The 12,570-nt window shown below is 31.6% G+C and overlaps 1 protein-coding gene across 1 annotated transcript; it reads right to left on the bottom strand.

The window, feature by feature from the left end:
* Nucleotides 1-2,324: 2,324 nt before the first annotated feature.
* On the bottom strand, nucleotides 2,325-8,976 carry LOC127250965 (uncharacterized). Its single transcript, XM_051274478.1, has 12 exons — nucleotides 8,358-8,976; nucleotides 7,254-7,469; nucleotides 6,001-7,107; nucleotides 5,757-5,876; nucleotides 5,179-5,360; nucleotides 4,826-5,057; nucleotides 4,460-4,669; nucleotides 4,171-4,299; nucleotides 3,773-3,841; nucleotides 3,289-3,411; nucleotides 2,963-3,013; nucleotides 2,325-2,875 (listed from the first exon to the last, which is right to left on the bottom strand). Exons 1-12 carry the CDS (start codon nucleotides 8,595-8,597, stop codon nucleotides 2,708-2,710), a joined length of 2,847 nt encoding a protein of 948 aa, XP_051130435.1. The 5' UTR covers nucleotides 8,598-8,976; the 3' UTR covers nucleotides 2,325-2,707.
* Nucleotides 8,977-12,570: the final 3,594 nt, after the last annotated feature.

Raw genomic sequence — 12,570 nt, 5'->3', positions numbered from 1 at the left:
AAAAAAAAAAGCATTTTGTCTATCTTGGCCTTTTCTCTCCTTTTCACGAAGCCCACTGCCGCCGCTGCTTGAGGGTGGGGGAGAATCCAGCGTCCCGGGTAGCCGGGAAATTTTCCAGTGATCCAATTTTGAATTTAATGTGTTTTGTAAATATTTAAAAATTGCTTCAAAATTTTGAAACATAAAAAATTGGTCTCGAATTTCAAGACAATTAATAATTAGCGTTGGATTTGGTCTCGAAAATTCCAAAATCATTTAAAATAGTCTTGAAAATTTTGAGTTTATTTAATTTATTCTTCAGACACCATTCGAAAGAAATTCCGAGACTTTAAGAAAATGGTCTTGAATGTAGTAATTCCAAAATCATTTTCGGAAGCCAAATTAATACTTTATGTGATATTTGATGAAATTATATAATATATTTCTATATAGTCATATATATATATATATATAAAGATTCAAAATAAATTGTATAGTATCTATGATTGGTGATTCTTTTTAATAGCGATTTGAATATAATTTTTTTTTAATGAGAGAACGATACTATATTTTATAAAAATTATAAAATTTGGATAGTAGACATTTAAAAAAAAAAAAAAAAAAAATCACCAAAAAATCATGTTTAGTTTGGGTTTGAATTTTTTTATTAAATTTTTGTTCAAATATACTTCCTCCGTCCCATGTATTATGTCCACGTTGCCATTTTTGTCCGTCCTACATACCATGTCACTCTTTCCTTTTTTGGAAAATGATTATACACTTTAATCTCATTTTAAATTTTTTAATTTTATTTTTTAAAAAAATTTAATTAAACTCATTAGTTATCTTAATCTTAATTTATAATTATTTATATTATAAGATAATTATTTTCATTAATATATTCTTAATTATCTACTAATCACACTCTTCCTAAAATACCGTATTTACAGTGTAGCAGACACGGTATGTGACACGGAGGGAGTAATATTTTATCACAATATTTTATAAATAAAAATATTTTACTTAAAATATATAAATTTAATAGTGAAAAAATAAATTAGAAATACAAAGCAAACCCAACGGCCAGCACATGGCGTCATTATATTTTTATTTTTATAAATTTACTTAATTAATAGACTTATAAAATTATTTAATTTAAAATATTTTTTATTAAATTGGGCCGAGTCAAGCAAGCATAGTCCGACCTAAATAGGCCCGAATTTTGCACAGTTCATCACTCATTCTAGGATGACATAGCCCAAAAATTTTCGGATCTATTTTGTTTTATATTTAAGCACAATTTTTTTTATGAAATTTTTAAACTATATTTATTTGACCCTCAAACTCATTTACGTTTTAATAGAAATGTTTGTAATATTATATAAAATATTGAGATATTTTTTATTAAAGTAAAAAATACAATTACTAAAAAAAACTCAAATTAGCATATATATATATATATACATATATATATATATTGAAATGAGTCATACTCGGCCACAGATTGGATTATAAGTGAAAATTAGATTGAAAGTAATTTATTTATTTTATAATATGACATATATAATTTAAAAATTGAAATATATATTAAATATTTTAAAAAATATATTTTAATAAAATATATAAAAAAAATTATATAATAGAGGTAAATGAAAAATATAATATATATTTATAATTAATTTAAACTAATTTTATAAAAAAAATAAATTAAATGTACATATATATTTATTTATTTATTTAAAATACAATATTATGAATTAATTTCGTATAATGCCATTTGAGAAAAATACTTCTTTCTTCGTAAGTTAAAATAATTTTTATTATTTTCGTTTATCTTATTCAAAATATCTTTTATTCTATTTTAATAAAAATAATTATATTCTAATACCAAAATATTTTTTATTTTTATTTAAATTACAAATATATTACTCCTATTACAATTAAGGTCTGTTCGTGCAAGAATTTTTTACCAAAAATAAATGTATCCAAAAACGCTGAGCCTTACTTTATACAAACTCAAAGGACAATAATACCAAAATATCTTACACACTTTCACTCATTCATAAAATACTACTATCTTCGTCCAACTCCAAAAGTCTCATTTACTTTTTGCATATTCATTTTTGAATATTAATTATTATATCCGCACGTAGTACAATTTATAAAAATAAAGTTACAAAAATATTTCCATCACTGTCTTATAATACTAATACTAATAAAAGAACATTTGTAAAAAAATTATACAAATATAAAAATATTTTTAATATTAAATACGCAAAAGATAAATGTGACCCTTAGAATTGAGTATTTTTTTTTTAATTTACTATAAAACTCCAAAAATTAAATAAATAAAACTCCAAAAATTTTAAGTGAATAAATATAATTATCCATACCATACATTGCCAACACTCCAAATATACTCAAACTAACATCAAATTGTCCAAAATCTTTTCTGTCCTAAAACCTTTTCTTGTCAAATTGTCAAATTGCCCCTTAAAGCTCCATCTATAAATAAATAACGCTAACTTGCTCCAACAATTGTGCGAAAAACCAGTATAATGCAACGGTAGGACTATTGTGTGCATCAAGATCTATTTACAGCAGGAAACGGAAACTAACCTCGGCCAGTCGAACAAAATTTTGCGTAGACTAAAGACAGTGTCCAAACAGCTGCAGCAAATGGATGTTCCGAGTATGTTGTTAGAAGAGGACATCAATTATGAATGGCTCACGACCATACATGTCCGTTATCGATCTTATGCTTCTTTTTCTTCTTCCTCTTCTCTTCCCGCGGTAGCAACTTTTCATCGGCGCGCTGCGATTGCTGCGCGCGTATCTGCAACAGTTTAGCTTTTGCATCTTTGAACGGGGCATCGGACTTTGCAGCCATCAATTGCTGCGATAGGAAGAAGAAAGGATTGGTTTTACATGTTGGGTGAAAATAAATAAATAAATAAAATGGCCTAAGTAGGGGAGTTTTTACCTTCACATGATCCATTGCAGCTAAGTTGAAGCCTAATGTATCCTTGCATTCCTATTACCACCAATGATTCGATCAAATACAGATTTTATATTCAAATTGAAAACGATTATCGATTCAAAGTATGTCATAACTCAAATTCTAAAACTAACATTTGTCGAGTGGATGTAATTTGGATTGAGTACTAATACAAATCTGTATTTTTGAAACAACAATGAATTTACCCATAAGACAGATCCATTGCACATCCCAAAAATAAGATATTATTTGATTGTAACCTACGATGAATTTTTTTATTGCAGATTATATATTGAGAAATGAAATAGTACCTTCACCCTTGTGTGCAATACATCTTTGAGATTAGAAATGATGGGTCGAGCAGATGCAGTCGAGGTTAGCTGGTAATGATGAATTTGCAACAATACAGTGGTAACCCGACAAACGAGCTCAACCTGGAAAATAGAAACCAATGTTACATCAGAAAATTATGCAGATCCCAACACATTACTCAGATATTTAGACAAGATTTTTATGACTTTTACTTGCAAGAAAATGTAATCATTAAAATGTGGCTGTATACAAAATGATCTGAATCATTGTCAGAGAAATATAACTAAGCTCGATATCGAGAAAACACATAAAGCCAACCTTGTTTCAAATGATCAGCATGTAAGTTTAAATATTAAATTTTCATCCAGAGAATGTGATAATCTCCTAAAAATCAAAATAATTGATTCTATTGATTGAATTGAACAAGGTATTCAATAAACAGCCATCGACCCAACACACTTACAGATTTTCAATATCACTCACCTTATCAGGTAAAGCTACCCAATCTTTCAAATACGACAAAATCCTCAAGGAATCTGAGAATGGCAGGGCCTGCAAGAAGGTAAACACGGAAATAGTAATACATCAAGCTCCTTACTCACAATGAAGCTCACGGGGAATGTCAAAGCTGAAAACTGTAATATATGAAACCTACGTAATTTATCAGACTGGGAAAATTAAATACAAGTGGCACAACTTTTTAAGCTACAGCCAATGGTAAGTTTGTTCTGATACGACTTTCAGCTAAAGCTCATTAGTTAAACTTTATTTTCATACAGAAGAAACATATAGACATATAATCGGGTATGAATTATGATCCATCAGGTATTCAATCCAAACATATAAGATTTCATATATAGATGCTACACAATCAGACTTACTAGCAATGCCTGCTCCAAATCGTTGGTGGGAACACTTGAAACTGCACGCAGAACATAATCAGATGGAGAAAGACCAAGCATCAGAACATTCGGCCTAAATTCAGCAACACTCCCTTTTGATTTCTCTTCCTGAAAAATTTACAAGTGTAAGAAAAATATGTATTCAGAACAAATCTCAAGCTGTAAAACTTGCAATGAATAGAGCATCCCAACCCTCGAACAACTAAATGAAAATATGGAAATCAATAAGGATAAAGTGCAATTGGAGAGATCAAACAAACTAAAGTACCTCGTGTTCAGCTAGACGTTTCAGCTCCTCCTGTGCAATGTCTAATGCTTCCATAATAGAATCAGTTGCAGTCACTGTTTCTCGAGTTTTCTTCCCTGCCAATGCAACTGCACCCTCCTCAGGGAGCTCCTCTTTTGGCGCATACTTGCTCTCAAAAGGATTGTCAAGGTCAGCCTCGAACATCTCTTCTAGCCTTTTCTCTTTCTCTTCCTGCAAAGAATAGTAAAATGTCATCTCACAACCAGGAAGCTCCCAGAAGTTTTAAAGATCTCATTAGATAAGACAATGAGTCAGTAATGAAAACATTAAAACAATATAACATGCTTGAGGCAACATGAGCCATGTAGCATATTGAACAAGAAATACCTCAATAAAGAAAGGTTCTTCAGTCCGATCCCAACGGCGAATAGACCTATCATGAGATCCTGTTACAAGAAAATCACCACGATGGCTGACTGCTAGACACCAAATTTCAGAGTGATGGCCATCAAGAGTTAGTAGCAATTCAAACTTGTCGGCATCCCAGTATTTAACCAGGCGATCCTTCCCCACACTGAACACGTAATGGGTATTTCTAACAAATTTAACAGCCATGACACTGCAATGAAGACAGCGTAACACATTTAATAACCCCACCACAATCTTTAAGTATTATAATCACGCAGTCAAAAAGAACAAGTAAACTGAAGATTGTTTTTCCAGTAGATTGGAGAACATACCTATCAGCATGAGCAAAAAGGGACTTGTGGCAATCACCAAAATCCAACCCCCAAATCTTCAAATTTTTATCCGCAGAACCACTGACAATCAAATCCCCATCAGAAGATATGTCCATGCACAATACAGGCAGCTTATGTCCATACAAGGAGAGGAAGAATTTAAGTGTGTCCATGTAGAAGACCTAAATAAATTAAGAAAAATGATTAGGAATATATCAAAAGATTCCATCCATGAAGTACTTCAACCCTCAGATCTTCCAAATCAACTGCAGAATTATATCATTCAAGCAACAACAATGTAAACCAAAAAGAAAGTCAACATAACAGAATAAACACACCGGGTCAACCATCCACAACAACTACAAAATCATTTAAATAAATTGTTTATAGATGAAACAAAATGAGCCAATTTCTGTTCACATATCTGACTACTGGCCAAAATGTTCTTTTTTTTAAGTTCTAAAAGTAAAATATGAAAAATCATTCAAAGTTGCTTATTGCATAGTGCATATGAAACTGATTACCCTTCATTTGAGCCATATATAACATACGATCATACTAGATAATAAATATTCAACCTTCATTGTGCAATCCAACAAGGCAACAGCAATGTGTTTACCCTCCGGGCTCACAGCAACTGCTACAACATCATCATTCATTTTGAGATTCTTTGCTGGAGAAGCCGTCAGATGTTTAGCCTACAAATGATTAAATATATTTTAGCTGCCTTAGAATGTGGTCTCGCACATAAAAATAAATCTTTAAATCATTCAATCAATAAAAAGAAACAAAATAGTACAAAAGAACTCATATAGGGCGCACTTGATCAGGTTTTTCACTAGTTTGGTATTCCCAAAATTTAACATCCTTGTCCACACTTCCTGTGACAAAACCATCCGCAGTTGGAGCTATAGACTGTATAGAGCCGCTGTGAGCTTCTATTACTTCCACACAAGTACCACTTCGAACATCGACAATTTCCAGAGTCCCACTTTTAGTACCAACAATTGCATACTTATTACCAGGGACAAAAAAGCCACATAAGCCATATCCTGAATCAATTGTTCTGAGGCATGATCCAGTGCTAGGATTCCATATTTTAGTCGAGCTGTGGCTTGTCGACAATAAAAGTGTATTATCTGAGCTAAGAGTGACACTTCTCACATCAGAACGATGTCCCTGGAGCTCAATAGCACTTATTCGTGCCGCCTGACTGTCTTCAACTGAATAAAATTCCAATAAATTGTTGTTTAAAGATAAGGCTAGGGTAGCCAGGGAATTCTTTGGAGTTATGGGGCAAAAAGATATAGAGCATATCTTTTTTTTTGCTCGCACAACCTGAAAAGATTTAAAGATGTCTTGGATTGTAACAAGGAACTCACTACTCTCTTCAGAATCCATATGCTGGTCTCCATTTTCAATAGTATCATCTTTTCCTTTAGTAGTTTTTTTCAACTTCCTCTTAATTCTCCTTTTCGCTTTATGTCTGGATTCAGACTCGTCCAACACACGAAATATCTCCACTGTAGTCCCAGCAACCTGACAAGCGAGTAAATTACCAGACTTGTTGAACTGAATGGTAGAAACTCTATCCTTGCTCTGACGCTGAATATCACCAAAATGTTTTAGAACTTCCCATTTGTTCAGCACAGAAGAAGTTCCATTGTCAGCATCAGTTTCACTTATTTCAGGTCCACCTTTTCGACCAGCTGACTCATTGTTAATTTTGAAAAATCTAATCTCTGGATCTGCTGATCCAGAGACTAGATATCTTTCATCAGGGTCCACATCAATTGACCAAATTTCACTGTGATGACCACTAACAATCTGAACACAGTGTTGTGTTTCCAGATCCCAAACTCTCAAAACTTTGTCCTTCGATGAAGTAACAAGCTTTTTACTGGAATCAAGGAAGATGAGATCAGTAACCTACATTGCGTAAAAACAAAGAAAATGATTAAAATACTGCTACCCCCGAAAATCAAAGTAGTATGAAACAAACAAACTCATGAATTCTACAGAACGATGCAACAAGAAAATAAATTACACTTTATAAACAAAAAATCAAGAAAAACCTGATCCCGGTGCCCACGTAATCGAAAGAGACCAGCCTCACCAATTACATCCCATAAAATAATGTCACAATCCTTACTTCCAGAGGCAAGCAACGATCCAAGCTTGTTATAACGAAGAACTGTCACAGCACCTCTATGTCCATTCAGAGTAGTTTCACATGTTCCCTTCTCGCTGTCCCATATTCTTACAGTACCATCAGCATAGCCACTAGCAATCTGCAAAACCAAACAGCATTTATTGCCTAAGAGATTAACACATCTGCAGATTTAAAACGCACTAAAACATGGAACCAAATAGTGACGTGTGTAAGCCAAAATTGATGAATATTACATCATTAATATAATTAATTAAAACATTGCAGTAAAAGACCTACAGCAGTATGTAATATGTAACATGTATTATAAATTTCAAATATAACATTCATTCAAGAAATTAAATCTAAAATATCCGAGCACACTTAGCACAAGGAACCGGTGTTAATGTAAAAAAATAAACTCCATGCACCCATATAGTGTTTCCCTTATGTTTTTCATCCATACAATTCCTCAAAAATTTTATCTTAAAAATACAATATATAAACATATAATATAAAAATTAACAAAATCATAAAAACATCTATTATAATATTTTCACAATTTCTAACCACTCACAACAATAACACATAAAACTATAAAAACAAAACAAACACAATAATATGTACATTATACATAAACTATTAGTACGGGCATTGGAGCTAGAAAAATGTCTCATTCCAAAAAACACAAACTTTTTTGTTTCTTTTTTTCTTTCGAATATGCTTCTTAATAAAAACAAAACCAATGCAAGTAGTTCAATAAGATTTATGCAAAATGAAACCATGAAGATAATTTTAATACAATGCAATTTACTAAATTAGAGGCATCACCAGACAAACATAAATCACCATTACTACACTTCAAAGGGTAATTTGAACACAGAAGCACCTTGATGATATGATAATAACACAATCATGGTTGATACATTTCAAAGATATGAATTCAATCTACCATTATAAGTATCCATCATCTAAAATCAAAACAGTTAATTTAAAATGCACTAAAACAATAAGATTTAAGGAAAATTACCAGAGTGGAAGGAGACGAGGCTATGGATGTAACAGCGAGCAACGGACCGCGCGAAGATGAAGAAGCAGAAGGAACTAGTGTCTTGGTGCAAATCCCCTGCCGGACGTGCCAAACTCCAAGCTTTTCCAAAGCCCCTGCCAAAAGATGCTTGCCGGAGCTGTCATAAGTAATATTACAATCAACGGAAACTATCACCCCGAACGACGCCGCCGCCTCGTATCTCAGGTAGGCCTTCACCATTTTCCTTCCTCCTCGCCGGCCTGCGGTGGCAGAGTGCTCAGCCGCTCTGCTTCAACCGGAGAAGACAAAGTTTGAAAGTTTTAGGTTTAAAGCACGCCTTATATATCGAATTGCCCAACCGGTCCGACCCGGCGGTCCAAATCACCGGTTCGCCGGTTTTAAACGACGGTGAACCAAAACCGTTTTTTACACGGTTCGGTTGCAGGCGAGCAGCACGGCTACAGCGGCTAGCGGCGGCGGACTACGACTTCGGGAGAAAGACGGAGGCGCAACGTAGAAGAAGAAGGAGATGGAAGAAGAAGGAAGAAAAAGCAAAAAGAAGGAAGAGGGGAAGAGGAAAAAAGTGGAGGAGGGGGTGGGGGAGTAGCAGCGGCGGCGGCGTGGGTAGGGTTTGTTTATTTATGTATTTATAATTAATAGTTGTATAGTATTTATTTATAGGGAAAAAATCAATTTTTGGTCCAAATATAATTAATATTAATCAATTTTGGTTCCAATATAAAAAATTCATCAATTTTGGTTCCAATATAATCAAAATTCATCAATTTTGGTCTCAATATAAAAAACTCATCAATTTTGGTCTCATTATAAACAATTTTTATCAATTTTGGTTCCATCGTTAAAAAACTAACGGAAATTGCTGACGTGGACATGACGGAGGTGACGTGGTAGTTGACCTGGAAAGTACACGGTCATGTACAATTATACACGGCCATATTGTTACACGGTCATGTATATTTCAGTGTATAATTGTACATGGCCATGTTGTTACACGGTCATGTACAATTATACACGGTCATCTTGTTACATGACCATGTATATTTCAGTGTATAATTATACATGACTATGTTGTTACACTGCTATGTATAATTCTACACGGTCATGTATCTTTCTGTTTCGGTCTAAAATTTTAATTTTTTGTTATATTTTTAATTTTTTTTTAATTTAGAATAGTTGATATAGTTAAAATGGAAAATAATGATAATAATAATAATCATAATATAATTAAAATATATCAATTTTAGTTCAAATATAAGTATTTATCGAGTATGTTCTTTTGGAAGATTTTGTCTAAAATTCTACTATTTAGCAAAAAAATTTCTCTTACAAACATCCAATTAATGTATTGAAATTTTTACTAAATAGTATAATTTTAGACAAAATCTTCCAAAAGAACATACTCGATAAATATTTATATTTGAACTAAAATTGATATATTTTAATTATATTATGATATTTTAATTATATTATGATTATTATTATTATTATTTTCATTTTAACTATATCAACTATTCTAAATTCAAAAAATAAAAATTAAAAATATAACAAAAAATAAAAATTTTCCGAAACAGAAAGATACACGGCCGTGTAGAATTATACATGGTCGTGTAACAACATGGTCATGTATAATTATACACTGAAATATACATGGTCATATAACAACATGACCGTGTATAATTGTACATGGTCGTGTAACAACATGGTCATATATAATTATACACTGAAATATACATGGCCCTCTAACAACATGGTCGTGTATAATTGTACATGGCCGTGTAACAACACAGTCATGTCTAATTATACACTGAAATATACATGGTCATGTAACAACATGGCCGTGTATAATTGTACATGGTTACGTTCTTTCTAGGTCAACTGCCACGTCACCTCCGTCATGTCCACGTCAGCAATTTCCGTTAGTTTTTTTAACAGTGGGACCAAAATTGATAAAAATTATTTATAATGAGACCAAAATTGATTGAAATTGTTTATATTTGGACCAAAATTGATGAGTTTTTTATATTGTGACCAAAATTAATAAATTTTGATTATATTGGGACCAAAATTGATGAATTTTTTATATTGGAACCAAAATTGATTAATTTTGATTATATTTGGACCAAAATTGATTTTTTTCCTTATTTATATTTAATTTTCTAAATATAAATTTTAATTGTAAAAAAATTGTTAATATTTAATTAATTTATTGTACAATACTTATTCCTCTGTCCCAAGACAAAATTGTTTCATTTCGTCATTTTTGTCCATTATAAAACAATAGTTTTATTTTTATTTTTGGTATAAGTTTCGTAGGATATTTTAGTCTTTTGGAAATATTTTTATATTATTGTTTTGAAACGAAGGGAGTGTTATATTACTCATTCCATCCCCGAAAATTATATACGAGAATTTAGATAAAGTATAATAATTATACATTAAGATTAAATTAATTAAATAATTTGATTAAAATTTTAAAAATTAGAAATTATGAAATTTAAAATTTGATTAACATATATAATTATATTTTCATAAAAAAATAATAATAAATTATATGGAATGGAGAGAAATGAAAAATGTAAACAATTTATGTTGAACGGAATAATATTTTTATTATATGAAGTATAATGTTCTACAAAAATATTGTATCTAACTTTTTTCTTTTTTCATTCTATTATAATTTTATCATTACATTAATCATGATCATTAAAAATTCAAAAAACCTACAATCAAACGCTCTCTAAAAACATAGAGCACATACTATGATCCCTAATTTAGAGGTCTTTTTCTCCTTCATTGTTTTTTTAAAATTTATTTTGTATATATTTTGAAGATTGAAACCTTCCTTTTTTTTCTTTTAAAACTTATTCTGTATATATTTTGAAGGTTGAGGCCTTCATTTTTTCTTTTAAAATTTATTTTGTATATATTATGAAGGTTGAGGCAGAGAAAAAGTTGAAAAAAACTAAACTTTATAAATATATATCTCTTTGATAATGAAAATCATGCCGAAAATGTCACCTTATACACACAAAATATATCAGTACAAAATATGGATCACTGAATCCAAAATAAAAATAACAAACTCTGACAGTTATAACTGAAATATGATGAATTAGGAACAACACCAACAGACATAGACAATTATTCCTCGTTCTCAATATTTTGAGTGTCTTGTGTTAACATTCTCTTCTCAAAGCTGAACTTGGGAGATACATCCCAAGTTGAGCTTGACACACAAATGCTTAAAAGTATCAACACTAGTGTCTTTTGTGAATATGTCTGTCAATTTTTGAGATGAAGGAACAAATCGAAGAGCAATAGTACCTTTGGCATGATGATCACGAATAAAGTGACAATCAATGTATATGTGTTTAGTGCGCTCGTGATAGACCGGATTTTGACTCATTTTGTATGTCTGATTTATTATCTCAGAAAATAGGTATTGGCAACTGAACATTCAACCGAAAATCTTTGAGCGAATAACTCAACCGCAAGACATAGACATTGATTGTTGCTGCTATAGCCCTGTACTCAGCCTCCGCTGAAGATTTAGCTACTGTTGATTGTTTCTTGGTTTTCCAAAATATTAAGCACGAACTAAGAAATACATAAAACCCAATCAAGGACTTGCGGGTATCCAGACAGCTCCCCTAATCAGCATCGCAGAACGCATGGAGTGATGGTTCAACATTAGAAGGAAACAAGAATTGGAAGTTTGTAGTGCCTCTTAAGTATCTTAACACCCTTCGAAGAGCCTTACAATGGTGAGTAATACGATTGTTCATGAATTGAGTAAGTTGTTGAACTGAGTAGCAAATATTCAACATTTTCACAGTCAAGTAGAACAATTTTCCGACAAACCTTCTATACAAGCCAGGCTTGGAGAATGGTTCGTGTTGTAATTTACCACCAACCACATAAGGTGTGTCACATGATTTAGCTGTTGAAAAACCAGTTTCCAATAACGTATCATCAATGAATCTGCATACGAAGAAACAGATTTGCTTAGCCCAAATCTTTAATAGTGAATTCGTTATCTAAGAATTGTTTGATGTCTTCAATAGAGGAATTGTTATGTGGTCCACATATACCAGTAGCAAGATGAGATCTTTGTCTTGATTTAAGGAAATAGACAATGATCACTCCTAATTCATGTATTAGAAATTGTGTAAAAAAAAAACAACTCACCAGA

This window comes from Andrographis paniculata, unplaced genomic scaffold (assembly GCF_009805555.1).
Source record: "Andrographis paniculata isolate CXL003 unplaced genomic scaffold, ASM980555v1 Contig38END, whole genome shotgun sequence".
In the NCBI taxonomy this organism is placed as follows: domain Eukaryota; kingdom Viridiplantae; phylum Streptophyta; class Magnoliopsida; order Lamiales; family Acanthaceae; genus Andrographis; species Andrographis paniculata.
This window is presented reverse-complemented; position numbering and strand designations above follow the sequence as displayed.